This window comes from Phoenix dactylifera, chromosome 12, assembly GCF_051530095.1.
Source record: "Phoenix dactylifera cultivar Ajwa chromosome 12, Ajwa_hap1_PhDact_Kaust_v1.1, whole genome shotgun sequence".
Classification (NCBI taxonomy): Eukaryota; Viridiplantae; Streptophyta; class Magnoliopsida; order Arecales; family Arecaceae; genus Phoenix; species Phoenix dactylifera.
Genome location: NC_143201.1, coordinates 6,313,082 through 6,340,953, shown reverse-complemented (window position 1 = coordinate 6,340,953; position 27,872 = coordinate 6,313,082). Strand labels below are relative to the sequence as shown.

Genomic DNA, 27,872 nt, shown 5'->3' with positions numbered 1-27,872 from the left:
GGTTCACAAAATTTTAGCACTAAGTTTAAATTTACCGCTAGTTTCAGGATGATGAAAATCTTTCAAAAAGATGAACTGGATTCGAGCAATTGACGTCCATGTTCTGGTGGTGGGCCTTTTCGTCAAAGCTTCCTAAAGAAGCTGCAATGTAAACTCCTGAAAAACGTGCGCGTACTCTTTTGCGAGGAGACGATGGCGGTAAAGAATTTTGTGATGGAATTGTCACTTCAATGACATCAGTGGCCACAAAATTCATGGCAAACCGCAAAAAGGCCTGATAGAAGGTAACGCATCTTTAACCAAAACCACGTCATCGAACTTTGTTTTTTTATGTTTATTTAAAATATTTCGTCACTTTTTCCTAGCTCAAGCAAAGAAGCTCCGAAAGACGGCAAATAAGTATAAGTTAACCGTAAGCTCTGTTCTATTTAATCACTATTTCTTCAGCATAGTTGTTTTACAATCCGCTGCGTAGCGTGGCTTCTTTGCTAGTGCGACAATTAGTGGCCTCCCTAACTAAATTCAAAATTAATTGGATCTAAAGGGGTCGAGAGAAACAAGTTCGGACCATTCTTTGCTTTGAAACATTTAGATGGTTATGAAAGATGGTGGAGCCTTATAGGCCAAGCATTTATTTAGAGAGGCCAACGGCGTTGCCGACTGGATGGCTGCTTATGTGGTTAACTATTCAGAAAATATCCTATAGTCATGAGAGGAGAAGTTGTCTCGAGTATTCTGTGAGCTTATATTTTCTAATTTTATTAGTTGTGTTTGTGCGGGAATTGTATAATTAATTTATTAAAATAAAAAAAAATGAACCGTGCCACATAATATGATAAAGGAATGGCAAAATTTGTGAAAAAAAGAAAAAGAAAAGAGGAAGAACTAAAGTAGTTCTAGGACTCGCACATACCGCAATGAACAAAAGTAGTCCGTATCTGGGCTTGGGCGCGACGCCACCACCCACGCCGCCTCGAAGCATCATCTGCCGTCAATTTATTCTCCTCCGTCCAATCCCACCCGTCTAATCGCGATACGAAATTTAGAACTTCATAAAATTTAAGAATTTCTTGGGGAGGGACTAAGGGCAGTTTGGGAATTTTAGATTTCCGTTCGGTACAAAGCTTACCCTCGGCCCAACCTCTCTCCCTTCTTGGGCAATGGAGGAGGAGCAGGAGCCGCGGCAACGGCAGCACCAAGCTGGGGCGGGACAGCGGAGGAAGGGGCAGAAGAGGAAGCTGGAGGAGGCGGCGGTGGTGGCCGCGGCGGCGGCGGAGGGAGGGAGGGAGGACATCTGTTGCCAGCACTCGCAGCAAGCCCTAACTCGCGAGGTGAGGGCCCAGGTCGAGGTCCTCCAGCACTCCTTCTCCTGGACCGTCGCCGATCGCGCCGCCGCCAAGCGCGCCACCCACGTCCTCGCCGAGCTCGCCAAGAACGGTGGGCCCAAAACCCTCCTCACCCCTAATCTTCTTCTCTTCTCCATCTTCCATTGTTTTCTAAACTTTGCGATTCAACTAGGATCTTGAACTCTTGCTAGGTCTTTCTTTTTATTTTTAATCAATTTTGGGCTTTATTTATCTATAAAGAATCCGTCTTCTATTTTTTTCCTTAATTTTGAACTCTTCCTATGTCTTTCTTTTCTTTTTTTAAATCAATTCTTGTGTTTTGTTTATCTATAAAGGGTCTACTTTGGTTGACTAATTTGGCAGAGGAGCTGGTAAATGTGATCGTGGAAGCGGGAGCGGTGCCGGAGCTCGTGATGCATCTGGAGGAGCCGACGCTGCTGGGGCCAAGGGAAGGGAATGCAGGTGGGGAGCTGCCCTTCCAGCACGAGGTTGAGAAGGGGAGTGCATTTGCTCTTGGTCTTCTTGCAGTGAAGGTATTGACTAAAAGTTCTATAAAAGATTAGAGAAAAGCATGTGATTACTGTTTTCAAGTTTGGGTAGTTTGTACAACAACAATTAGTGAAGTGCGAGGTTCTGTTAGAAGTTGAATATGCTGAAACCTTTATGAATCAATTTTGCTGCAAAAAAGGGTTAGAAAGGTGTTTAGCCCACATCTACATGCTATATAACTTTTAGATTTTTAATTGTTGGAAAAAATGACTAGTTGCCTTTTTTAGGAAGCACAAATGCTTTTGTGGTTTTCTGAGTATGCTCTTTAGAGTTTTGTGGTTTTCTGAGTATGCTCTTTAGAGTTAATTGTTGGAAAAACTTGTCTTGAATGGTTTGACGATGGCATCCTCAGCCTTTATGGGGTATTAAAAGATGTAAGAGGATGATAAGCATATATTGAGTATATTAAACATTTGAAGCAGATTTCTGGATAATAGTCTCGTTGGCATAAACAAACAATTGTAAACCTCCATAAATAGCTTCAAGAAGTTGAGATAAACTAGGTGAGATGAAAAATTTTATATTTTCTGATTGTTGTTTTGGAACTAAGGTGGGATATTGTTTGATTTCTAAATGTCAAAGAAAATACAATAGATGTCCATAAGATGGAGAATGAAATAACTGTGGAAACTATTGGAAATCTACAAAGAATGAGGTTGAAACTAAATTTGGTAAGTATAAGCATATAACACCAATGTCAATTTAAATGATCATATTTGCTGCTCTAGGTCATTTTGAGGCAGGGAAACCATAGATGTCAAGATTGTGCAACAACCAAAAGGATCACTTTTATCATGATATCTTTTTTTTTTTGGGATTCTTCGAGTGCCAATATGTATGGACTCAAGGTTTTAAATTCTGTAGGACGGGGATATTCTGGTTGCTCCGTAGAATGAGATGCTCCACTGCCCCACCCTGTCCTAGTGTCAATGTTGGTCAAGAGTTACATAGGTACCTCCGTCTCTTTCCTCTTCTTCTTTTCTTTCCTTTCCATTCTGTTTTTTTTCTTTTTTTTCCTTCTTTCCTTCGTTTCCTTCTTTCCTTTCTTCTGTCTTTCCTTCCTTTTTTTTTCTTACCTTCTTTTATTTCCCTTTCTTCTTCTTTCTTTTTCTTATCTCTTCTTTTGCTTCTTCCTTTTTTTTGCTTCTTTCTCTTAAGGCTGCAAATCGGTCGGGTTAACCCGCTTAGACCCGACCCGACCTGTTTTGGAGGACCGTGGGGCCGGGTTGGGACTTAAAATTGGATCCGTTTCATTTTTTATGTCGGATCTAGGTTTACTGAATCCAGACCCGATCCGACCCGACTTGACCTATTTAATTTGGATAATTTTGGATTTTCAATCCTACGACCCAACTCGATCTGACACGAATCTGTAAAATTATTTGGGCCCCCGGGTCGTAGCCCGCGAGGGTGCAAACAAATTCTGAAGCCATGGATGAGTTGACCTAACTTGGATCAGAACCAGATCCGAATTTTTTTGGATTGGTCCGGGTTATATATGGACCCGACCCGATCTCGTTGGGCTAAAAATTGTAGCAGTAGATCCAACCCGATCCGATCCGATCTTCTATTGGGTTGGTTCTAGGTCCAAAATTAGAACTCGAACAAGAAACCGGATTGGGTGGGGTCACTCATGACCCGACTCGATCCGACCCATTTGCACCCCTACTTTCTCTTTCCTTTCTTTCATCTTTTTCTTTCCCTTTTTTTTCTTTTTTCTTTTTTTTTCTCTCTTTTCTTTTTTTCTTCTTCCCCACATGGATGGGTTTTGGAGTCGCACCCCCATTTCGGTCTCGTTTTCTTACAAAAATAGGAAGGACCATGGTATGCCGTACCATACTGAACCGGACAGTACCAGACATACCGTACAATATCGGTTAATCGGTACCGGTACCAATGGCATATCGACACTCGGTACGTGAAAAGAACCACGTACTGTACCGTACTGACATTATGCTAGTGTGGCACCGGTACGGGATCCGATACCGAGATGGTGAACCTTGGATAGGACAGACAGAATACCTCCCATCCCACCGGAACTTAAAACCTTGTATGGACTTTGGAAACAACAATGCACAATATGTCTCTTCCTAGCACCTCACCTCATGCCATAACATTACTACTCCATAGGCTTGATCCTTTCTTCATGTTCTTTTTTGGCTGAAGTGAAGTAAGAGAAGCCTTTAACAATATTTATGTTTAGCTGAAGAATGAGGATATGGAACAAATTAAGGAAAATCAATGATGGTCTACTTGGTAAACAAATAGTAGATGATATGCATTAAAGTGCATGTTCTTATTCATCATGGTTGCTAAATGTTGAAAGAAATACTTAAATTCAAGTATTCAATGATATGTTATAAAACACTTGCCGAATGTGCATGGATAAGTTATATGTAGTGAATGTTTTCAGGTTGGCTAAATGATTGTTAAGGTGCTCTCCAATTCTTGAGCATTTGAATGATTTTATGGGTTTAGACAGATTATCAAAAGGCTAAGAGGTTAGGAAATCTATATCAAAGTTTTTTTTTAAAATAGCCAATTGACATAAACTAGAGAAGATAATCTTAGTAGTAATGCTAGGCGAAAAACTAGAGAAGATAAGATTTGCAGCTATAGATTTCACAAAAGTAAATAGCAGATATAGTAAGGAAAAGGGAGTCTTGATTGTTATAGATGACATTTTTGGATAAGGAGAACATGATTAATACTAATAAAGAAATAAGAAGATAAGGAAGGTATGTGCAACATTCGACCAACTAGATGAATGGAGGATGAGACCTCCATTAACAGTGTTGCTAGAAATAGTCTCATATAGTGAGGATAAAGGCTAGGGATTGTTGTATGTTTAAGGCAAGAGATCACTTTTCTCTTCTATTGCCAAACATAGGTATATTAATAATTCAATGTTATGCAGCACCTTAGAAGGAATTAGTGTTAAATAAACAAAAGCATAACATGGCTACTAGATCCTTTGAGATAATATAATAGATATATTCAATAATTTACATAATCATATATAAGTTAGCATAAAAATCAATTGTAAGATTATAGTCTTTAACATTGCTTCACTCTTTAAATTTTTGAAATTAGAGTAGGTAGCCATTTAAATTTTAAAGGGAACCAGTTGAGCCATTGAGCATTGCATATCTGTTTAAGTGGGCACTTCAAATGAAAATCTATATTGATCATATAAGTTTTCAAAGTTAGCTATAAAATTAATAGATAAGATGTTGAACCTGCGACAATTTATTTTTGTTTACTTTACATGATGTGTTTCTATCTTCAATTTTCTTGTGGTTGTAGATGTTATTATATTAGTTTTAATGCTTACTACTTGTGAAGAAAATTTATGTAACTTTAAGCTAGACATTTAAGTTTGATTTGATGTTTATTTCACCCTGTTCAAACTAAACTTGCTCACACACAACTGCTTAACTGAAGTTACCAACTGTGACTTGCAATGAAAATGCTTAGGTGTCCATGATCTGTTTTCGCACCCAACTTTTATCCTCATAAACAGCTTGACTTGAGCTTACCTGACTTTGAGCCCATTTTATCTTATAAACATATACATAATTGATAGAGAGAGAGAGAGAGTGCAATAAAAATAATGTTGCTAAATTGTTGCCGACCAGCTAACAGTTTGCACTCACTATTCAACATGCATCAGTTGCTTTCTGTCCAACATTCTTTGGTTGTCGCTTATTGAATTGCTTTCACTGTTATGGGAGTGAGTGCTTTTTAGGAGGATGGAATGGGAAAGTAGAAAGATGAGAAAAAGGGGAGAGAGAGATTGGGGTAGTGCAATTGGTTGTATGGGCCACTCAATTTCTTGCGATGAAATCATCCATTGGGTCACATGATTGCGTGGTTAACCCTTCTATGGCTAGAGTTTAATTTGTGGTGAGGATTTTGTTCTTCCTCTTGAGTCGTTTTTAAGCATAGCATAGCTACAAGAGTCTTTTATGTGAGTTGATAACCACACTCCCACTATTTGGTTGATGCTATGGTGTTTATCTTGTTCTAACATTCCATTAATACATAGAAAGTTTCCATGTACTAGTTCATGTTACTTGTACTAGTTCATGTCTCTTGTACCCAAATTTTGGTTTCTTTTTTCTCAATTCCCTATCCTGTAAGATTTGAGGGGTCGGATAGATCCAACACAGCAAGCACACATGATAATTAGTGCTCTTACTTGTACCCATCTAATAAAGATTACCTGACATAAAAAGGTTTGCCTTTAGCTTTCAGCTATAAATTGTCAAAATCATATTTTAGAAACATCTGTTTTCTACAAGCATGGTTATTTGTCCATTTTTTTTAAAATTAAAGTCATCAACATAATCTTCAAGTTGGCGTAAGTTATGCTTCAACATCCTTGACAATTAATGTCGTGATTATTATGTATTACAAGATGTACTTGTAAGTTGTATTATTGCTTGTACTTTAGGGCAGACCAAGATAATTTTCGTGGGGTGCCAGAAGACATCATACATTAAAGATGAAGAAGTGTACTTAGTAATAAATATCTGGATTTTTTTTATAATCAAAAGAACAATAGAGTATTTTAGCAACTCAAATCTTTTTAAGTCTTCTAATATATTCAGTATGGTATGTTAAAATTCACCTATACAATCTATTAAGATCGTAAACTGGCATATGATAATTATATGATTTACTTTTAGAATGTCAATTAGTTTGGAGGATGTTCCATCTTGCTTGAATCTAGATTTGCATCCTGCTAGGCTAACGGTTTAAATCTAATCAAACCAATCACAATGACTATGATTGGTTGTGATTGGCCTAAAGGGGCTTGTGTTGTAGTGTCACCTAGTCTACATAGTTTATGGGTTGGTTCCACTCCGATGCCTTCTATAAAGTTCCAGAATTTCACCTAAAAATGCTAGCTAGAAGGTTATTATTGGTTTCCTTGGCCCTATATAAGTACCCAATATCTCCCTAGTGTGCAGTGATGTAGAACATAACATATGCCTGCATGTTGTGAAGTTAACAGTTTTTCCCTAAACAACAAAGAAATTGCTTGGTCCGTCATAAACATCCATATGAGATGATAACATTTTGTAGTCTTGTACTTTCACTAGCATTGTGGTCAAGCCTTATTGGATGACTATGATGGACGAAATAACAGTTGGGAGGAAAGACACCAACCTTGCATATATTAATGGGCATTTTCAAAGGAGTTGGGTTTGTTATCGATGATATTTCTGCAAGAAAGAAAAGATTGATTGATTAGATGTCAGCATTGTACATAAATCATGCAATATTTTGATGCCACCTGGCTAGTTTACAAATAATCATCATTAACACAATAACATATGCTATATTGTGCGTTCTTTAGCACAGACCAATTTTGACTATATAGTGTATATACTTGATCTTAATAAATAGACAATTTTGAATCAATTTATAGAATTTACGATCATAATCATCCAAGATTTATATTGACTTCACATTAAAATAAGCCTTCGTAGTTTCAAGTAAATTGCTATAATAATTAACATTACAAAACTATATTTGCACATTAAAAACATTTATGAGTTTAAAATGAATACAAAGATGAAATTAATTAAAAAATAAAAATTACTAATCAAAATAAAAAAGGCATAATATAGAATTAAGTAGAAAATTGTAAAGCACCTAAAAGAAATTGCAAAGCAACATAACTGAAGCTGAAAATCCAAAATTAGAAGAAATTGTAAAGCAAAAATATAAACAAAATAAAGTTAAATAATGAGCAACATACTTCATGGATGGATATGATTTCATTGGTTATTGATATATCTCATTATTTTATATAAGTTGGTAGATGCACCTCTTGTAGATAGACTTACCCTGCTTTCTATTAAAGAAAAGGAGTGAGAGAATTAGGAGCACATCTATGATGCTGGTATATATTAGAGGAGTGCATTCAATAAATGTATTTTTTCCCCAAATCCAAAGGATGGCAACACACTAAATATAGATATCTTAAAGAGATCTGAGTAGTACAGGAAGCCAAAGAAAGGAAAGAATCATGAGAGAGAGAGAGAGATGGTCGGAAAGTGGTCTGTACACATGGATGGCTCCAATAGGAAGTGAAGGGGGTGGAAGTGGGTTGAAGAGAGATTTTAAGAAGGATTTTAATATAGAAAAGGAAATTGAGGCATATCAATTAATGGAGGAAGCCAGAAATCGAAAGAGAGATAGCTAGTGATTAGGTTCTAGCTATTAAGGAATCTAATCTAAAGAGAGATTTTAGGAATTGAATAATTGGATCCTTGGGGATGCTAGATGGAAACTTGTTCAAGTTAGAGTTTATCGGGAACATAGTGACAAACAATAGGGATGCTATTGTGTCATGTCAGATGGGAGTACCACTTGAACCCTGATCCAATTGAGGGTTTGGTGTCAAAATTTTGACCCAACTTTACCCATCCAGCAACTGAATCGGATTGGCTCTAGGTAGATATGAAAAATTGCACTTGTCAAGTCTATTGGTCAAATATGGATTGGATCCATGTTCTGGTAGTGCACAGATATGCACGTGAAAATTAGAGAGAATGAGGGGGCAAAAGATGTGATGATAATGTCTGATGGCCAGGGGTGGAATGATGGTGACCTTTTGAGCACAACCTGAGGATCCAAGGGGCTGCGGTGATAGGTGAGCTTCTATCAATATACTTTATTAATTTGTCAAAGTTATAAAAATGGAGATATATAATTATTTACATATAATACATATCAGGCAAGGTGCTTGAATCAGGTTAGGTAAGTTTTTACTAGGCATAGACCTGGCACGAGATGCTTGGTGGGTCTATCTTTGGATCCGTACCCATCCAAAAATTCTAAAGGTGCTTTTCTTATCTGGGTCTGTTGGTTTCAGTGACAGCCGTAATAGATGGAATATTATTGGAATGTTTCAAAATTGTTTCTTTTAAAAAATAGATTTAGTAATTACTCATTTCATTTGATTTGACATTTGTAACATTTATATCAATAATTTAGCTCATATTTGATGGATCACTAGCAAATCAGCATGTGCATGCTTGTGAGAGGAAAGGATTTAAGAGCACTGTATATATTGAACTAAAAAAAGTAGAGGCTTGATTGGTATTGTTGTTGTTTTTGTGCTTTCTTTTCCTGCAAATTCGTGAAATACCACATGGTGATTAAAGCTGGAGAAAATGTTTACACAGAACTTCTGCCATTTGTTGCTTTTATTTTTACTTTTTTTGAAAGCAATAAATATTTGCTGCCAAAAGCTCTCAAGATGTTACAAACAATTAGAAAAAACAAAACTGGTTTCATGATACATATTTATTCAGTTCAGATCATTTTTTTTTGATTTTTTTTAAAGAAAATAAAAGCAGTACCCAATTGGCCCTTACTTATCATAAAAACGTACAAAAGAAATAGTTGACAAAATCTTGGTCAGATATCCTGGCATCTATATTGAGGCACCATATCTTTTTCAGTCTTCTAATTTTGGATGTTTGTGAGATGATGGAAAAGGAGACTTGAGATAGATATGGTAGGGATGTATTTTGATTCAAGGTTATTTTGTGGGAAAATGTGACATGGAGTCTTGATGACATATTAGAAATTCATATCCAGTGTTATCATGGCCGTGATATGTGTATGTAAGTTTTGTATGAGTTTTACCAATGTAAGCTATTATGCTTCTGCAGTGTTTTAATAATATGACTACTTTATTGGCTTGTTATGTTGAACAGAACAGTAACCATGTATATGTCTAATGTACTTCAGCCATTTCTGTTGATGATTGGCAATTAACTGCCAAAACATGCACACACATGTTAATCAATAATCAAAACATGTAGATAATGTAAAACTCTCTCTCTCTCTATAAATCTGGTCTACATTGGATAATTTACAGTGACGAGCTTATGCAATTTGAACTATACATTGTAGTTTTTGGACTGGTATGTGTCTGGCTCTTAGACATTCCTGAAGGCATACATATTTGTACATTTTACAACTCCAGAAGCAAGGATTATCATCATAGTCAGTATATAAAAGGAATCCTTGATTTACAAAACTTTCATTAAGAAAAGATTTGGTCTAGGAACTACTAAATATACTTTTTATCACACACAGTATGAGTATGCTATTATGTGAAATAATAGAATGCAATAATGAGTGATAGTCATTGACATGCAACTATTAAGATACCTAGCTCTTGTTCATTCTAGTGCTTTGCTTGTACGATAACAATTATTTGCTGCTTTTGTTAGTTTTTTTTGAAGTTATATTGTGGTTTATATTTTAAGATATTCATGTTTTACTAGGGGCCATTGCTTGGTGCAATGGTAAAAGGCTTGGGCTGACAGGCGTAGTGGCGCAGGTTATAGCCTTGGGGCAGTCTTTTTGTGCAAAAAAAAATGTCAAAGATTAGGTTTGCCCCTAGTGCGCCCCTCCCAGGACCCTAGATTGCCGGGACTCTAATTGGGTAATGGTCCTTATCATTGCATTGTATGACCTGATAAAATATTCATGGTTCTTCAGGATGCACAAGACTTTCTCAGATTTGTCATAGATTTAATCATAACACAAATGAGTATCTCCTATGAAGCTTGCTTTAAGCCTTGATACCGTAGAACAGAAAGTGCCTTCTAAACAACTCGGCAGGAGGGAAGGGGCCTATGTATTTGCATGACCCCTGCAGATTTTACCCTACCTACATCCGGAGCCAATCCCCTATTAGTCCTGCCACCACGCCGCCTCTTTTATATTGTTCAATGTAACAATCTTTTCCAATGTCTTACTGTAATCTTCTTTGTACTTTGTTGTTACAAATCTTGGGCTCTAGCTACATCAAATGACATTGATAAATAGAACTTTTTCATAGACAAACTTTGGCTAGTCAATATCTCATCTTAGCCAAAAATATAAATGTTTGGAGAATGCTCCCAAGAGTGAATAACTGGAACTAATTTAGACTGCTAGGGCATCATATTTGTGTATAACAACATGCCTCCAGTGATGCTGTACGGTTGTAACATGTCATGCCTATTTATATTTTTCGAAGAATAAATTCAAACCCTTCTCCTCAGGCAAAGAAGAAGAAGAGGGAGAAGAAGAAATCCATAAAATTGCTTGAGTTAAAGAATTTGAAACTTTCTTCACTGTTGGATGTATGGCATCTTCTATACTTTTCTTCATAACTTGCATTCAAATCTGCTTGAATTTCTTTTGAATAATCCAAGAGATTTCCGATTGCTTGTTGCAGTAGTCATACACCTACTTGTTGATCTCCAGTTTTTTCTTTCACGGTCTAATTGGTAAAGCTTTATCATTGGTACGAGTCCTACTTTAATATCCTCCTTTGAAATGATGGTTTACATTATAGTATTAGCTTTCTATTGTTCTCTTGTTCAATGAGAATTCTGCCATATGCATTTATTTTGAATAGAAGGAATTTGCATGAGAAGAAAAACATTATCTCTCAATTTTCAGTGAACACAACAATTCATATGTGCTAGTAAATTATTAGTGTCTGGTGCTTTTTTCCCCCATTGCTGCCATGTTCTTGTTTTTTGAGTTATATTTGAAAATTCTATTATGTGAATTTGACTGTTGAATGCCTTTGCTCATTGTTGCAACAGCCTGAACATCAGCAGCTCATAGTTGATGCTGGTGCCCTGCATCTTCTTGTGAATCTCTTAAGAAGGCGTGGAAAAGGTTCCAACTCTCGTGCAGTTAATAGTGTGATTAGGAGGGCAGCTGATGCAATAACTAATCTTGCTCATGAGAATAGCAGTATCAAAACATTCATTAGGTATTCTCGCATGTTCATCTTCTTGCCTGCTGAATATTTACCATTACTGTTCTCTTTCCAGTAGTATATTTTATATTAATTTAGGTTTGAAGGTGGGATCCCACCTCTTGTTGAATTGCTGGAATCCACGGATCTGAAGGTACAGAGAGCAGCTGCTGGTGCCTTGCGTACATTAGCATTTAAAAATGATGAAAACAAGAAACAGGTCAGTGCCTTGTTTGATATTGTGCTTATACGATGAATACATATATCATTTTGATAAACATTAGTTTTTGTTTTGATTTCTTTTTGCAGATTGTGGAATGTAATGCTCTTCCGACACTTATTCTAATGCTTCGATCTGAGGATGCTGCCATTCACTATGAGGCGGTGAGATTTTATTCTTTAGCCTGAATAACATAAGATGAATGTTGCAATAATGCAAGGAAACTAATAGCTCAAGCCCCCCACACCTGCCCCATTGAATGTAAGAATTTCAGACTAGAGTTTAAAAGGAAAATCCTATGACTTGGAAGCACCTAGTGAGCTCTTATGAAATATCTCCTCTTATGCTTGTTGACTTTACAAAATAACTATCGATTTAGGAACTCATAAATAGATAGAACGCTAAAGTGACACATATGCGACACGATTAAGGTTAAACTTGAGTAAAATTTTAAAGTATATAGAAAATAAACATGCGGATGAAGTAGAAGATGGAAGCATGAGGAATTTGGGTGTGGGAGTAGTAGCAAGATTCTTTTCAATGAGTGGTGCATATGAAGTGGAATAATTTAATTAATAAATTTCTAGAGTACATTTGAGAGTGACATTTTAGATGTTGCTGTGAATGGATCATATTTTTAAGCATATGACCCAAAAAGAATCAATGTAATAAGATAAGAAACAACATGTTAAATGAAGACTGCTGAGTGAGGTGAGCTGACCATTTTGGCTTGGTGAAGCTATTTCCATGATGCATCATTTTGGTGCTAAAACTAGGGATATGGAGCTTTGTTGAACTAACAAATAAGACCATGTGGATGCTCAAAAAACCCTAAGGGTTTTCTAGGTTAAAACACAGTTTTTGTCAGTTTTATAGGGTGGGTAATTGTAAACATTGATGATGACAAGCAATGATGGATCTTTGACAAATGCTAAATTTTTGGGTGCCATAAGCTGCACCTTTCGTTCAGGAACTCAATAAGATTTAGTGGTGCTTTGTCAGGCCACTCGAGTTAGTCTTAATATATTTGGAGATGCATGTCATCTACATGTTTTGATAATGACCTTTTTCACTGCAACAAAAACAATGCTCTGGAAGTATGGATGTGCTGTCGTGCTTGAAGCTTCAAGACTGGAGTATGCCGCATGGTACTCTTAATTTGTATGAGTTGCTGCACATAATGGAGTATTGTAGATTGACATGATCATCAGAAAACTATTAGGAGCCGGACTTTTATGATAGTGTAATTACTTGAAGATTAAACCATAACTTAGGAGAATGAACAAGTGACCTTATTTTATTAAATACAAAATCAGGGGCTAACTGTCGTATACCTAGATCGCACACTTCTTGGTTGGTTAGATTAGCTAGAATAAAATATAGTTTGCAGAACAAAGTACTCTTAACTCAGAGATTAATTGTTGGAAGGCCAATATATTAAATGAGGTTCCTTGGATGTAGTGAAAAAGGACTATGATGCCTAATCAAAGATTCCATCATTATGGTTTCATCTATTAGGAAGTTCATCCAAGTGGGGTCCTTGACTATAGGGCTTTTCGTCATGGGTGCATCATTTGAATAATGGTTCTTGAAATTCAGTAGTCTTATGTAGGCAAGAACTCCTAATGCGGAGCCTTCACCCATGATTAAAACTGTTGCTGGAAATTGGACCCGGGGGCGGCCGTCGGCTGAGGAGGAGCTCCGGGAGGGCTTGGCGAACGGCGGCGATCCAGCGATGTGCGGCGTCCTCCGGGAGCCCTCACCAGGCTCTACCTGCTTCTTCTGAGGGCCAACCCGTGCCTCTAAGGTTTCGGCCGAGAGCTTGCCATCTGGTGTCGGAACCGATACTTTGGCTGGTTGCTTTGCCTCGTGGGTCGCCATGTAGCATCGCCTCGCTACCGCCTGATCTCCACGAACTTCGCCGACTCCTTGGCTGGTGGGGAACCGCATAAGCAGGTGGCAGGTTGAGACCACGGCTCGAAGAGCGTTGAGCCCTGGTCGTCCGAGGTTGGCGTTATAGGCCGAGGGCAGACGCACTACGAGAAAATCCATCCTCACGGTACTTTCTCGGGGAGCGAGCCCGACCGTAACCAGGAGATCGATCTCGCCCTCTACCGGAACTGAGTCCCCAGTAAATCCGACCAGCGGGGCGTTCATCCTCCGTAATTGCTTCTTTATCATCCCCATTCTAGAATAGGCGTCAAAATACAAAACATTCGCCGAGCTTCCATTATCAACTAGGATACGTTTTACATCAAACTTGTTCACAACCATAGACCACAGCATCGTCATGGGGGGTTTCAACTCCCTCCAAGTCCTCATCCGAGAACGAGATAGTTTCGGAGGCGCGCAGGCGCTTCGGGGTGGTTCCTTCCTCTGCAGCTCCTTCGACCGAGGTTCCGCCTCGGATGGTGTTAATGGTGCCGGCGATGGGTCTGTTGGCATTTGGATCTTCGGGCTGTGCGGTATCCTCCGCTGGCCTTTTCTCTTCACGCCGGTTCCGTACGAACCAATCGAGCACTCCTCGGCGGATGAGTGCCTCGATCTCGTCCCGGAGCTGGAAGCAGTCTTTCGTATCATGGCCGTAGTCCCGGTGGAAGCGGCAGTACTTTCGGGGATTGCGCCAGGCTCCGGGATCCCGCCTCGGGGGCGGAGGTCGGAAATAATCCCGGCCCTCGATCTCCATAAGAATCTCAGTCCGAGGAGCAGTAAGGGGAGTGTAGTTTTCGTACCTCCCGTTGGGTATGCGGGACCGCGGTGGAGATCTCGGCCGAGGCGGGGACCTTGGTCGAAGCGGTCCCTGCAACCGAGGTGGATTCTTCAGACGGGGCGGGTTCTTGGCACGGCGCGGAGACGGGCTTCTGGGACGGCCGCGCTCCTCACGACGCCTTTTCTGCTTTTTGGAGGTCTGCTCGGCCCCGCTCCGTCTAGAAGCGACGGCTTCCTCGGCTTTCGCATACTTCCGCGCCCGAACCAGCATCTCAGTGAGGTCAACAGAAAAATTCTTCTCGATGGAGAAGAGAAATCTGTAAGACCGGGCTCCAGTCTTCAGTGCCGATATGGCAATTGACTGGTCAAGCTCCCGGACCTCCCATGTTGCGGCGGTGAAGCGGTCCAAATATTTCCTGAGGGATTCTCCCTCCTTTTGTTTTATGTCAAGGAGGGAGTCTGAGGTCCGCCGCTGGGGTCGGCTAGCAGCAAAATTGGTGGCGAATTGCCTGCCAAGCTGCTTGAAGGAAGAGACAGTACTAGGCTTCAGCCCGATAAACCAAAGCCGAGCTGCTCCCCGGAGTGTTGCTGGAAAGGCTTTGCAAAGCATGGCCTCCGAGGCTCCCTGCAGGGCCATCAAGGCCCGATAGCTTTCCAGGTGGTCGAGGGGGTTGGTCTTGCCATTGTAAGGCTCCACCTGGGGCATCTTAAACCTGGGCGGGACCGGCTCATCCTCGATTTGCTGGGAGAAGGGGGACCTTGTGGTAAATTCGAAGTCGCCATCGCGTCCCATCCTCCTGCCGTGGAGCGCCTCGATCTGGCGCTTCAGCTTCTCGACCTTCTTGTCGAGCTCGTCGCTCTGGGGGATCGCCGCGGTGGTCCGCTCCGGCGCAGGTTGCCCTAGGACTGACTCGGCTTTTGACGGTTGCGGCCAATCACCAGGACCCCTCACTGGGGGTTCTCTCTAGGGGGATGCCTGGGCGTGGGGATCTTGGCCTTGGAGGGGCGGTCCACTTACAGGGGGCGCCGGCTGAACCGGGGCTTGAGGGAACGGTGCTGTCGGGATGCCCCTGGGCTGCAGGTCTTGGACAACAGCGGCCAAGGCCTGAACCTGCTGCACCAGAGCATCAAACTGTTCCGGCCGAACTTGGGGAGTCGAATCGGCCGGAGGGGGTGAGTTCTGGACAGAGTGTCCAGGGCTTGGCAGAGGACGTCGGGAGGCATTAGAAGCTCCCTTGCTTCTCAGCTTCATGGTCGCGACTCGGGCCCTTCCTCTAGCGCCAACTGTTGCTGGAAATTGGACCCGAGGGCGGCCGTCGGCTGAGGAGGAGGAGCTCCGGGAGGGCTTGGCGAACGGCGGCGATCCAGCGATGTGCGGCGTCCTCCGAGGGACCTGCAAGAAGCCGGTGGCCGGGCTTTTCCGGCGCCGGCCCTCCGATGCTTAAGTCAGAGGGGGCAAGTGTATGAGCGGAAGTAGAAATCAATAGTCAGAATCTCAATCTCCCGCCCCCCTCCTAAAATGGAGAAATTCCCCTTTTATAGAGGGGGCTGGGTTACCTGTGATATGACGGGGCAAACGGTCTGTCGTACAATTGGGCATGCAGTAGAAATTAATGCTCGATCGTGTGAATCAATGCTGTTACTGTTGGAGATTAGGCCAAAGCTCTTGAGTCGTCGTGGAGTCGTGCCATCATTCATAACCAAGCAGGTTTGCTGTAAGAGGCTGATGTCCGTAGGCAACGGGAGCCATGCGCTTTAATTGTTGAGTAGGCTGAGGGCCTGCAAGTGCCATGCGCTTTGATGGTTGAGTGAACAGGATGCCTGCAGGACCCATACACATTAATTGTTGACGAAGGCAACACGTAGTTTTTCGGTCGCGCTGCGGGGGGATGTGACCTCAGCACGCAGGTTGGGCGTTTTTGGGTTGGTAGAGCTGTTCAGGTGCTTCCAGGTCGAAGGGGGTCTGCTCGATCGTCTACAGTCGGAGGGGATCTGCTCGGTCGGCCCCCGCTCGGAGGGGACCTACTCGACCGGCCCCTGCTCGGCGGGTCTGCTTGGTCGGCCCCCGCTTGGGGGGGACCTGCTCGACCGGCCCCTGCTCGGCGGGTCTGCTTGGTCGGCCCCCGCTCGGAGGGGACCTGCTCGACCGGCCCCTGCTCGGCGGGTCTGCTCGGGCAAGCGTGGCGACATGTTTTTCCCCCAACAAAAACCATAATTAATCTTTGCCTCCCTAACAAAAGGTATGGAGGTTCAAGTATACGAGTGTTTGCAGGTCCAACAGTAGGAAAGAAATGAGATATGATGCTTCTTATAGCTTGAGTGGCCAAAGGAGAGGAAAATAACATGATATGGATCTAGTTTGAGGAAAATTCTCATTAACAGTTGCATAGAAGGATATATGTTGGGAAGAAGCCCGATGAAGTTGTAGTCAAGGTTAAATCAGTTGTTTCCAACCTTGAAATGAGACAATTGAATAAAAATGACACAAATAACAATATTGCCGAGAATGTGATCATTGTAAATCATACAGGGGATTGGATCGGATTGTCAGCTGTAAGAATCTTTCTGAATTTCTTCTAACCATTAGTACAAGAGTAACAAGAAAGAAGCATGATTGGATTGTAATCTGAATGAATAATGAGTAAGCAACTACCATATAAGGAGTTGAGAAGTATACCTTATGAGATATATATCATGTCCAAGAAGCAAATACTATGTTTAATTATTCTGTTTAGCTATATTCCGCCATATGACTCCATTAGTATCTTACTTTATTTTTAAAATTCTTTAATATAATGAAAATGATACACATCATGTTGTCATCATCACCACCATCATTATTAGATTTGATATGGATATTTGCGGAACAAACATTTCTCCCTTATCTACTAGTTGAACATCATACAACATCTGATAATGTTTTTGCTGTCCTTCAAACAAAAAGCCAATTTACTACCCAACCAAAAATCATGATTTCTTTCCCCTCCAAATGCATCAACTCTTTTTTTTTTGTGGCAGAAGATTGTAGGAAATGAGTCAAATTGTCAACAGTTGTAGAAATGAAATGAAAATATAGCTATAAGGTTTACTTTATAGTATAAAGGTCAAAGAAATCAACGGATCTAAAGTGGGATTCTGATTGCTTAAATATGTCATAACCATGAACTGGATCTGGATCTTACAATACACACTTCAGATCATGAGATCCAGATACAAATTGATCCTGATCCGGGGATCAGCTGGATCACCAATAGCCGTTTTGATCCTGAACATATGATCTAAATCATAAAATCATGATAACTATGATAAATAGTTTCTTTCATGGTAAGTTTACTATAAACGAACAGGTAACATCATTTTAAAAGGTCATTAAGGAAATTGTTAAGCAAACTGATTCTTGAGTTGAAGGCATATGTGTATGATAGCTGCATTCGCTAGAAACCAAAGGGAATCATGACACCGTCTATTCCTTGGATGATTTGATGATCTATACTTGAATACTGGAACCAAAAATAAATTCTAATGAGATGCAATACATGTCTCACTTGTGCCATCCAATATGTGCTGTTTGTCACTGGACCATGCCGTTCCATAGACATTGATGATGTGATTGCATGAGAAGTTGGAGATTGATAATGGATGTGCAAATTTGTCATGGTGAGTTACTGTAATGAGTGAGGGAAGACAATTAATCAATGCTGATACATAGAACATGAATGACTGTTGAAAAATTGCAATACTTAAACTGTAGGAAGACAATTCTTGGTCTGATACAGCGAAACTGGAGTGGCTGTTGGAAAATACCTAATACAGATTTGCACATTTGTAAAATACATCATAATTCCTCGCATAACACAAGTATACCATGAATTGATATCTCTTGAATGTGCATGTACAATATACTGTAGAAAATTTGCATCAGTTATATGTATCTTCTTTTGTCCAAGATTGGATATTCCCTTTAAGTATCACACATATGATCTGATCTTCTCATCTTGATTTGTTAGGTAGGAGTTATCGGGAATCTAGTCCACTCATCCCCGAACATAAAGAAAGAAGTTCTTCTTGCAGGAGCTTTGCAGCCTGTGATTGGATTATTAAGGTACTTCTAGATTTTAAAGATTCAGCATTCTTTAATAAATAGGTGGAAAATTGTTGCAGTATCTAGATTTCTCATGAAACGTGTCCAATATGTTAATTTATTTATTTCTTATGCATGAATGCTGATTATCGTTTGTATTCTGTCATTCGCTAATTGGGTTTTCTTTTATATGAGTTGTGGCTTCTTGAAAATTTAAGGCAGTATTTGTTGAGGCATAATCCATAGGATGCTTGAAAATTACTCAGGCATTCATGCAATCTTCAGTTTTGGATGTCTCTTTGTTTTTTTGTTGAATATAACTTTTGCTACTAGAAGTCTTTTTTAAGTTTATTATGCCAGCACGGCTGTTTATTTACAACATTCAGAAACACTGGAATCTTGAAACTAAATTGTTGTGATTTTTTGCACCATCATGATGACAACTAATTTTTGTTTGTTGAATCTTAGTCAAGGTTTTAAGCCTTTCAATATGCTGCTCTACAACTCATATACTGGTATGGTAGGAGATATGGGATGTCTTCCATGTCAGTTCCCATTTTGCTGAACCGGACAATACTTCCATGTTCATAGAAGTCAATAGAGTGCTGCTATGGTATGGTGAGCTCCGGATTTCAAACCTCAATCTCAATGAGGATTTGACTTTGGAGAGTTATAGAATGGGGGAGGAGACTTGATCATATACACCATTAAAACAGTGGGACAAATCTCAAAGCTGGGTCTCACCTAAAACATGAAGTTGTGCCATCTTTTGATAAAGGAAGAGAGAGCACAGATAAATTTTATTCTTCTTTGAAGATTAGGAAAAAAAGAAATTAGACCTTTTATAGATTAATGGTTGATATGTGATCCTAGTGTTTTTGAATGGTTCTTAATAGGCTCTTAAGCATTTATTGTGATATGGGTGAATCACTTGTAGAACAACAGAACAGGCTCTATGGTTGGTTTCCATGCGAATCTGACCACTTGAAGGTTTCTAAATAAAATGCTGTAGCTTCTAATATATGAGTAGAAAAACTATTATTACTTTAATATTGAAAATACTTTATAGCTTGTTAGGAATTTAATTTACAGTCTAAGCATATAATCCAGTCCATAATCTGTTTCGAGATAATCCTAGTCTGAGACTGGAATCCTGAAAATACTCTCATGACAATTGATGATAAATGTACTGGTGCTCACCTCTTGGTAGACCTATGGTCTCTCTTTCTCATCTAAGTTATGAGCTTTCTTCTTAATCAGTTGTGTAAAGAGTTTATTTAGTTGCAATTGTTCTTAATCCAATGTATAACATATCTGGAGTTGATTCATCAATTTTTGAATGCATTATTTTTTTTGTAGAATCAAGCAATTAGTTTTTGGTCTAACATAATCTTGAATGACAGTTCATGCTGTACAGAGAGCCAAAGGGAGGCAGCTTTGTTACTGGGGCAATTTGCTTCAGCTGATTCAGATTGCAAGGTGACGTGTTACTTGCCGCTTCCTTTTTTTTTGTTTTGCTTGTCTTTGATCTATGCAAAGACCTATATGATTTAGGCCAACATTTGTTTCTTAGGTTCTTAATTTAATTCTGAAAATTTGAAATCCCTGCAGGTGCACATTGTACAGAGGGGGGCAGTCCAGCCTCTTATTGAAATGCTTCAGTCTCCAGATATACAACTTAAGGAAATGTCTGCCTTTGCTCTTGGAAGGCTGGCCCAGGTTTTACATCTGTTTTACCCTACAACCTGTCTTACTTTTCATAATTTTCCAATGACATCGATTTCTTGATGTCTTGTACATTTTAAATGGGTTATCCTTATCACCATTTGCTGGCACTGATTATATTATGAAGCCTCACTAGTATACTTTTTGTCAGCTGTTTGGTTTGCCATTTACTTTCATCCTGATCAAGTTATTCTTGACATTTTGATTATGAGCTTTTTATATGCGTGATTGTTTTGCTATTCTTAGCTGCGATCTCCTCATTGGGTTTTTGAATAAAGAAGAACAAAACCTTATGTAAAGTATGATTAATAATTGATCCTTTTTACTTTTTCATTAAGACACCATAATTCATTCTTTCAGATACTATTTTTAAAACTTATAGCTATCAAATTTAGAATATAACATTAATTTGACAAGTCAATAATCAGTTCAACAAATTTCATAAAATAGGAATTATATATCACAAGGTTGTTGTTGACCTTATTCTCAGTCTAGCACATTCAAAATTTCAGATTTCCCATGAGATATCTCTGCGAACCGTTTGCTATTTTTCCTACCTTGAGCATGGTGTCCAAGTATTATTGTCAGAAGTGTACCTCTGATTTAGGCCATGTGCACTTTCATGATGCACGCACCATTGATGATATGTTAAAGCTCTAAATGATTGATGCTTTGTCCACTTGATTATCTTCTAATCAACACTGCACGTCCATACAAGTAGTTTGCCTGCTTGTCAACTGTTCATTGCTCCCAATCATGCAACTCGTCTACTTTGTTTGACACAAGATTGTATTTCTTTTAATGGTTATTATTTAGCCACCCATAATAACTGCCATCATATAATAGGAAAAAATGACTTGTTTGGTAATTTGATTGTCCATCCAATTAAAATAATTGTTGTAAGACTTTCAATATAGCCAATTTAAAAAAAAAAAGATGTTTAATACAACGTATGCCGTCTTAGCACCAGACCCCCTACTGGTGCCAAGCTATTACTATATTGATATGGTGCAGTATGGAGCCGGTTTGTTGTACTGAGCGCTCCATACGATTTGGTTCGGTACGGTACGGCGTGCTATAATTTAATATGTGAACAATGGCATAATTACATACATACTGTTGGTTTTTTTTTATTGTACTTTATTTTCCATCATAACTGCTAACTGCTAATAACAACCATCATTATTGCTATTATTGTTTTCCAGAAAAATCCACTGGAAAGCTTGACAGGGAAAATAATGACCTTTATTTCACTATAATGGGTTCACATAGGAGTCCATTATTGGGAGACATCACCATTTACAGAGTCTTGACTGATAGGAGCTTCGAGCCTGCATTTACATGGTCAAGATTGTGATGTTAGATATCAATAATCTGTTACAAGGCTTGTGTGTCTTGATATTCCCATCTGAAGATAGTAAGAAGTACATTATCAACTGCTCAAATCATGAAGCTTTGAGCTGTGCCATGGCCTGCATCATCATGAAGTTTATACTACCATTTTCTATTTTGTTGTTCTTCTCAATGTCCATGTCATTTTATGGATGGATCCAGTAGATCTAACCAATTGGGATGCTCATGAACTTGTTATAAATACTCTGGATAGAAATGGCTTCCAAATTTACCAAGTACTTTTGGTTAAAGATTTGTGACATGTTTGAAAAGTAAGAAATGCTTTGGAGTACTGTGGTTTACTGGGGAGTAGATAGTATATACACTGCATATCCATGTGTTGCCTATGCATGCTATGGACAAGGGATTCTGGCTTGTTATAATTGTTTGTATTTGGTTTAGTGGAACTCCTCTCTCTTTTCTTATTGGTGAATTGTCTCCAATTTGCATCATATGCTCTCAAGTTTCAAGTGTGTTTTAGGAGGAAAACCTGATTCTATTTGAAGAAAACCAATATATTGGCCATCTTTACTGGTTTTATTATTGTAGGTTTTCATCTTTTTTTTAATCTTAGGTTTTGCTTTTATTATGTCGATCCTTGTGTTTTGTTACCTCTCAATGGCATATGATAAGATTTGCATTATTTTTGTATAGTGATTTTTATTGTTACGCATATAATTTTGACATCTTAATTCATACTTTCTGCTCCTTGGAAATGCTCTTAAAATTGTGCTTTGAACGAGGACCATTGTCATTTTGCTAGATTCTCAATTTGGATGCTCAGATCGATTTTTCCCTTCTTCATCTCAGTAATTACTTACTCATTATATGTTCCGGTAGAACTTGCTACATCCTTATGTATGATCATTATTAGTTACAATTCATCATAACAATCAATTTCTTTTCTAGGACTCACACAACCAAGCTGGGATTGCTTACAATGGTGGTTTAGTGCCTTTGCTAAAGCTTCTTGACTCAAAGAATGGCTCTCTACAGCATAACGCTGCATTTGCACTTTATGGAATTGCAGACAATGAGGTATATTTGTGTTAAATGGTCAATGATTATAAGTTGACAATCGGTGTTTGGCTTCATTAGCAGTCTCCTTTGATTTCCCAAAATATAATCCTTTTAATGTTTCCCCTCAATATTGTGCACATATAGCTGGAGATAGGTTTACTCTTTCTCCTTTTGTAGGATAATGTCTCAGATTTTGTCAAGGTGGGAGGTGCTCAGAAGTTACAAGATGGAGAATTTATTGTCCAGGTATTTTGAATATAGCATTGTTGTTACATTGGTGCATCTGTTTTGAAGTTCTAATCATTTTATGGAGCCAAGATTTCTTGAGGTTCACAGAAGTTCAATGACAGGCAACCAAAGATTGTGTAGCCAAGACACTGAGAAGATTGGAGGAGAAGATTCATGGACGAGTGAGTTTTTTCTCTGTAGTATTCTGCAGATTCACATTCATGAAAGTCTACCTTTTAAGTGATGAAGTCCATTGACATTCAATCTTACCATGTTGTACCTTCCTTTTGTTTTGAAGGTATTGAAGCATTTGCTATATCTGATGCGTGTTGGAGAGAAGGCTGTTCAAAGACGAATTGCTTTGGCTCTTGCTCACCTTGGTTCCCCTGAGGACCAAAGAACCATTTTCATTGATAACAATGGTACCATCTCTTGCCTGTGATCATCTGAAGAGCTTTCCACATGATTTATTTTGCTGTTCTTGTGTTCTTGTTTTTGTTTTTGTTTTGTTTTGTTTGAATGTGTCTAGTTTGCTTCAGTAATAAATTATAAATGTAGGGCTTGATTTGCTCCTTGATCTTCTGGGCTCTGCAAATTTAAAGCAGCAGCAGGATGGTTCCGTTGCACTGTACAAGTTGGCTAACAAAGCCATGTCGCTCTCTCCCATGGATGCAGCCCCTCCATCCCCAACACCACAGGTTTTGCAAATTAGAAAATATTTAATGTCAATCTTGATCAGGTTGGCCACTTAGTTGTGTTTCATAAGCATGAGTAGATGAAAGGCTTAAAAACAGTACAATTATCTTGGACTAAATTGCTAAATTTAAGATTAAATTTTAAAAAAAATTGTCTTTTGTTAGAAATGCTGTTTCTGTTCTCAACTTAGTCGTAAAACTTGAAGTCCTTGCATCCATGTTTGACGTTGATCAAGCAGAAGTATTGTTGTTCAATCAATCTAAGCCTTTAAGTAAATTTTAAGCAACATGTGTATTTATCTTATTTCAACTGATTAAATGTGCTAAATATTTCATGTTATTTTGGACTTGTACTAATTGTATTTGTTCACTTTTTACTCCTTTTTTTTTTTTTGCTTTGTACAGAAATATCAATTAATTACTGTAGTTGCTTGTTTACAGTTTCTGTTATTCTAATGTTACAGTTAGTTTTCTGGCTGTTTGAAATGATGTGTAACTTGCTCACTGGATAATCCCCATCCTTTAATTGAGGTGAGAAGGACGTAGCAGAGGGTACAGAAGTGTTGTAATTAGGAAAGCCCAGGATCATGTAATCCTTAAAAAGAAAGGAATTGTTCATTATACCTGAAACATCATTTACGTTATTTTATTAGATTATGCTCTCCAAGGACTTTCTAGTGGAGAAACTCCCCTCTCCCTAGCACTTCCTCTTTCTCACTCCAAGCCTGAATAATGTCCAACAAATTAGATATAATTTGTCTACACTAAAAAGGGCGGCCTAATGCACGAGGCTCCAACCATTGCGGGGTCTGGGGAGGGCTAAATGTATAAAGCCTTACCTCTCGGAGAGGCTATTTATGTGATTTGAACCCGTGATCTCCAAGTCACAATAGAGCAACCTTACTATTGTGCCAAAGCTCACCTTCACAATGGAGCAACCTCTATAATTTGTCTGCATTGCAAATATTAATCAGCATGCAAACATAATAATTCCAATTTCTGAAATTGGCTCTCTACTGTTGGCATGTCATAGTGCTGTTTTTATGGTTTGTCTTGAGAAAATGAAGGATGGTGTGTCCAATTCTTGAGATACAATCCAAACTTTTGAAGCTTTATTGAGCAGAAATCTGATTACTTCTAGTACACTATTTCTGTTTTATATTTTTACCAGCCATAGCTGGTAGTGTTTCTCCCCGGAATCATATTGGAGAATTCGCAAGAGAACTTGACCATAACAGCGTTCAACCATCTAGTCCAAAATAGTTTAAGTCCATACAAGCCAGCTTGAGTTTGTTCAGGAGGACTTTTGCTAGATCATGCCAATGCAAGTTACTCTTTTTTAAAAAATAAATTAAGTCCAACACTTGCAATTTTGACAAATTTTGAAAAATAAAAATTGAAGGAAACTTTGTGTGTATGTGTGTGTGTGTGTGAGAGAGAGAGAGTGAGAACAAGTGAGAGAGGATATGTATGCTTGATCCTATAGGCGCTAACAGTTCTATTATAATTCATGGAAATATCATAGTGCCTGTGCGTTCAACCTCTTTACGCATGCTCTTCAACTGTTTGTTTTTTGTTGGAAAAATCAGATGGGTGTTTTTGCAGGTATATCTTGGTGAGCAGTTTGTGAACAATTCCACACTGTCAGATGTCACCTTTCTTGTCCAAGGTTGTAATTTATTCCTTTGGTAAACAATTTTTTTTGTTCACAGAGGATCTCTAACAATCTTTTTATCATAACAAAGTAATTTTCTCTAGAGGTTTCATTAGTTGACATTCCAACACAGTATGATTTGATAATCCTTTTTCTTCCAGGCAAGCGTTTCTATGCACACAGAATTGCCTTGCTTGCTTCTTCAGATGCATTTCGTGCAATGTTTGATGGTGGATACAGGGTGAGGAAATTCATATTTAACCTTGTTCATTTTACCATCCTATCTGGCCCTGAACTCACACCTGCCTTACAATCAACATAAGCTGATCTGCTCTATACCAGCAAAGCTTTTTTTTTAAAAAAAAGAAAAAAGTATTTTGAGAATAAGCATCGCGGAAGAACTACATAGCATTCAGAATATTTTTAATTATACAAATAACATGTACTTTGAAAAAATATATTAAACTATTGCATGTTAATCATTATACATATAGCCTGTATCAAAGAAGATGCGTGTAACAAATCAGTCAATCTGCTAAAATGAGATGTCATCAGAACCATTTGTTGCTTTTGATGTTTTCAAAATCACGTGATACTTGATTTTATTTATATGGTTCAAAATCAGTTCATAACGTTTAAATTGAGCTGATCAATCAGAAAAAAATAATGACTTGTTTCGATATACTTGTGGACTCGGCTTTTGTACAGTAAAACAAGTACTGATTAAAATCAGATATTACCTAATCTTAGATCACCAAAGATAGCATTCTTCTCTGAAACCAAAGCCATTTTAAATTTCCTAGGTTCTTATTTTTTGTATCTTTTAATTGGAAGAGAGAATAAAATTCTCCACACCAAGGTCCGCAATCTTGGTACAAGGTACCGTATCAGTACCTATCGTTACGGTATGGTCCACCTCTGCCGAAATGGATCTCTCACTCATTTTCTTACTTTTTATCTCGGTATGCTTCAGTACAGACCAGTATACACCTCGGCACGCCTCAGTACAGGGCTTGTACTAACTTGAACATATGTTTCGTACCGATTTTCTTCCGGTATAGTACGGTACGCTCTGTATCGGGCGGTATGGCTGACCTTGCTCCACACATTCTTTATTGGCTCGAACTAAGATGTTTGGGTTGACCAGATTGTTATGTTACCTTTAACATCTGTTTGAAAGAAAAATCTTGAATTTTTTCTAAATTGAATGATTTGCATATTATTTATAAAATGCTGAGACATCATGCGTATGTGTACACAAGTATTGCAGGTAAAATGGCACTGATGTGTGTGTGGAAGAATTTAAGAGATAAATAACAAGGAGGTTTATTCATATAGGCATTAAGAAAAAACTCCCTCTTCCCATATTTAGGGAGTAAAAAGAAGAGCATTGAAGGCGTTTGGACTACAGCTTAGCAGCTGGCTATCCATCTTTGCCATAATAATGATAGCTAGTCCAGTTTTTATCACGTAAATGAAGGATCTTCATTTCAAAAGTATTGCACATTGTCCTTTTAATATTATTTACTAGGAGCTGATCAAAATACCCTTCCTTTTTAAATCATTATAGGAGAAGGATGCAAGGGACATCGAGATTCCAAACATAAGATGGGAAGTATTCGAGTTGATGATGAGGTTGGTGCACGTTTCTCTTTGCTGCTTTTGTGAATGCTTTGGTTGTAAGGTCTGACATTTCAGCTATTCTTTCACAGATTCATATATACTGGATCAGTTGAGGTTACAACAGATATTGCACAAGATCTCCTTAGAGCTGCTGATCAATATCTTCTAGAGGGCCTTAAGCGGCTATGTGAATATGCCATTGCACAGGTGGATAATAACTATTTTGAGTCATTTACTAGTTTGAGGCCATATAAATATCATATGAAAACTCTTCATTTGCAGGACGTGAACCTGGACAACATCTCAAGTATGTATGAATTGTCAGAGGCTTTCAATGCCATGTCATTGAGGCACACCTGTGTCTTGTATATTTTAGAGCAATTCGACAAGATCATCATCAAGCCAGGGTATCTTCCATCATTAATTATTCATTGATATAGCCAGAAAATTCCTAACTCTGACCCTTCTTCTGGATTTAATATAAGATGGAATATGATCGGGAAACAAATGAAGTGCTTATTGGGCTTGTTCTGACTTGATGGATTCTGCAGGCATTCTCATCTGATCCAGCGGATAATCCCAGAGATTCGCAGCTACTTCTCTAAAGCACTTCGGCCAAACAGGAGTACCGGACCATGAATGTTCTTTGCTGACATCCATCAACCAGTACCTGTTACTGAGGACTGTATAGTTGGAACCTCTGTGGTAGGGTAATGGAGCATTAACCATTTGAACCAGCCATTCTCATTAATGCTACTCATTGATCGCGCTCATGTTGGATTTTCGCCAATAATGCTTAATATGCCCAATCTTATTAGAAATGTGTTCTAACGTTATGGT

The 27,872-nt window shown here is 38.8% G+C and overlaps 1 protein-coding gene across 1 annotated transcript; it reads left to right on the top strand.

Annotated features, from left to right (window-relative positions):
• The first annotated feature begins 1,088 nt into the window (after nucleotides 1-1,088).
• Nucleotides 1,089-27,853, top strand: LOC103712338 (ARM REPEAT PROTEIN INTERACTING WITH ABF2-like). Its single transcript, XM_088708747.2, has 19 exons — nucleotides 1,089-1,437; nucleotides 1,710-1,879; nucleotides 11,528-11,700; nucleotides 11,785-11,905; nucleotides 11,995-12,069; nucleotides 18,622-18,716; nucleotides 20,099-20,174; nucleotides 20,307-20,414; nucleotides 22,722-22,850; nucleotides 23,010-23,078; nucleotides 23,183-23,242; nucleotides 23,359-23,482; nucleotides 23,619-23,758; nucleotides 25,361-25,424; nucleotides 25,571-25,650; nucleotides 26,980-27,044; nucleotides 27,122-27,239; nucleotides 27,315-27,439; nucleotides 27,584-27,853. Exons 1-19 carry the CDS (start codon nucleotides 1,161-1,163, stop codon nucleotides 27,669-27,671), a joined length of 2,157 nt encoding a protein of 718 aa, XP_088564873.1. The 5' UTR covers nucleotides 1,089-1,160; the 3' UTR covers nucleotides 27,672-27,853.
• The last annotated feature ends 19 nt before the right edge of the window (nucleotides 27,854-27,872 follow it).

Excerpts from the sequence above, each read along its gene's own strand:
- LOC103712338 (XM_088708747.2), top strand. The coding sequence starts at position 1,161 with ATGGAGGAGGAGCAGGAGCCGCGGCAACGGCAGCACCAAGCTGGGGCG. Across the intron at positions 23,483-23,618 it reads CATTTTCATTGATAACAATG|GGCTTGATTTGCTCCTTGAT; the intron begins GTACCATCTCTT and ends TTATAAATGTAG. Across the intron at positions 23,759-25,360 it reads CTCCATCCCCAACACCACAG|GTATATCTTGGTGAGCAGTT; the intron begins GTTTTGCAAATT and ends GTGTTTTTGCAG.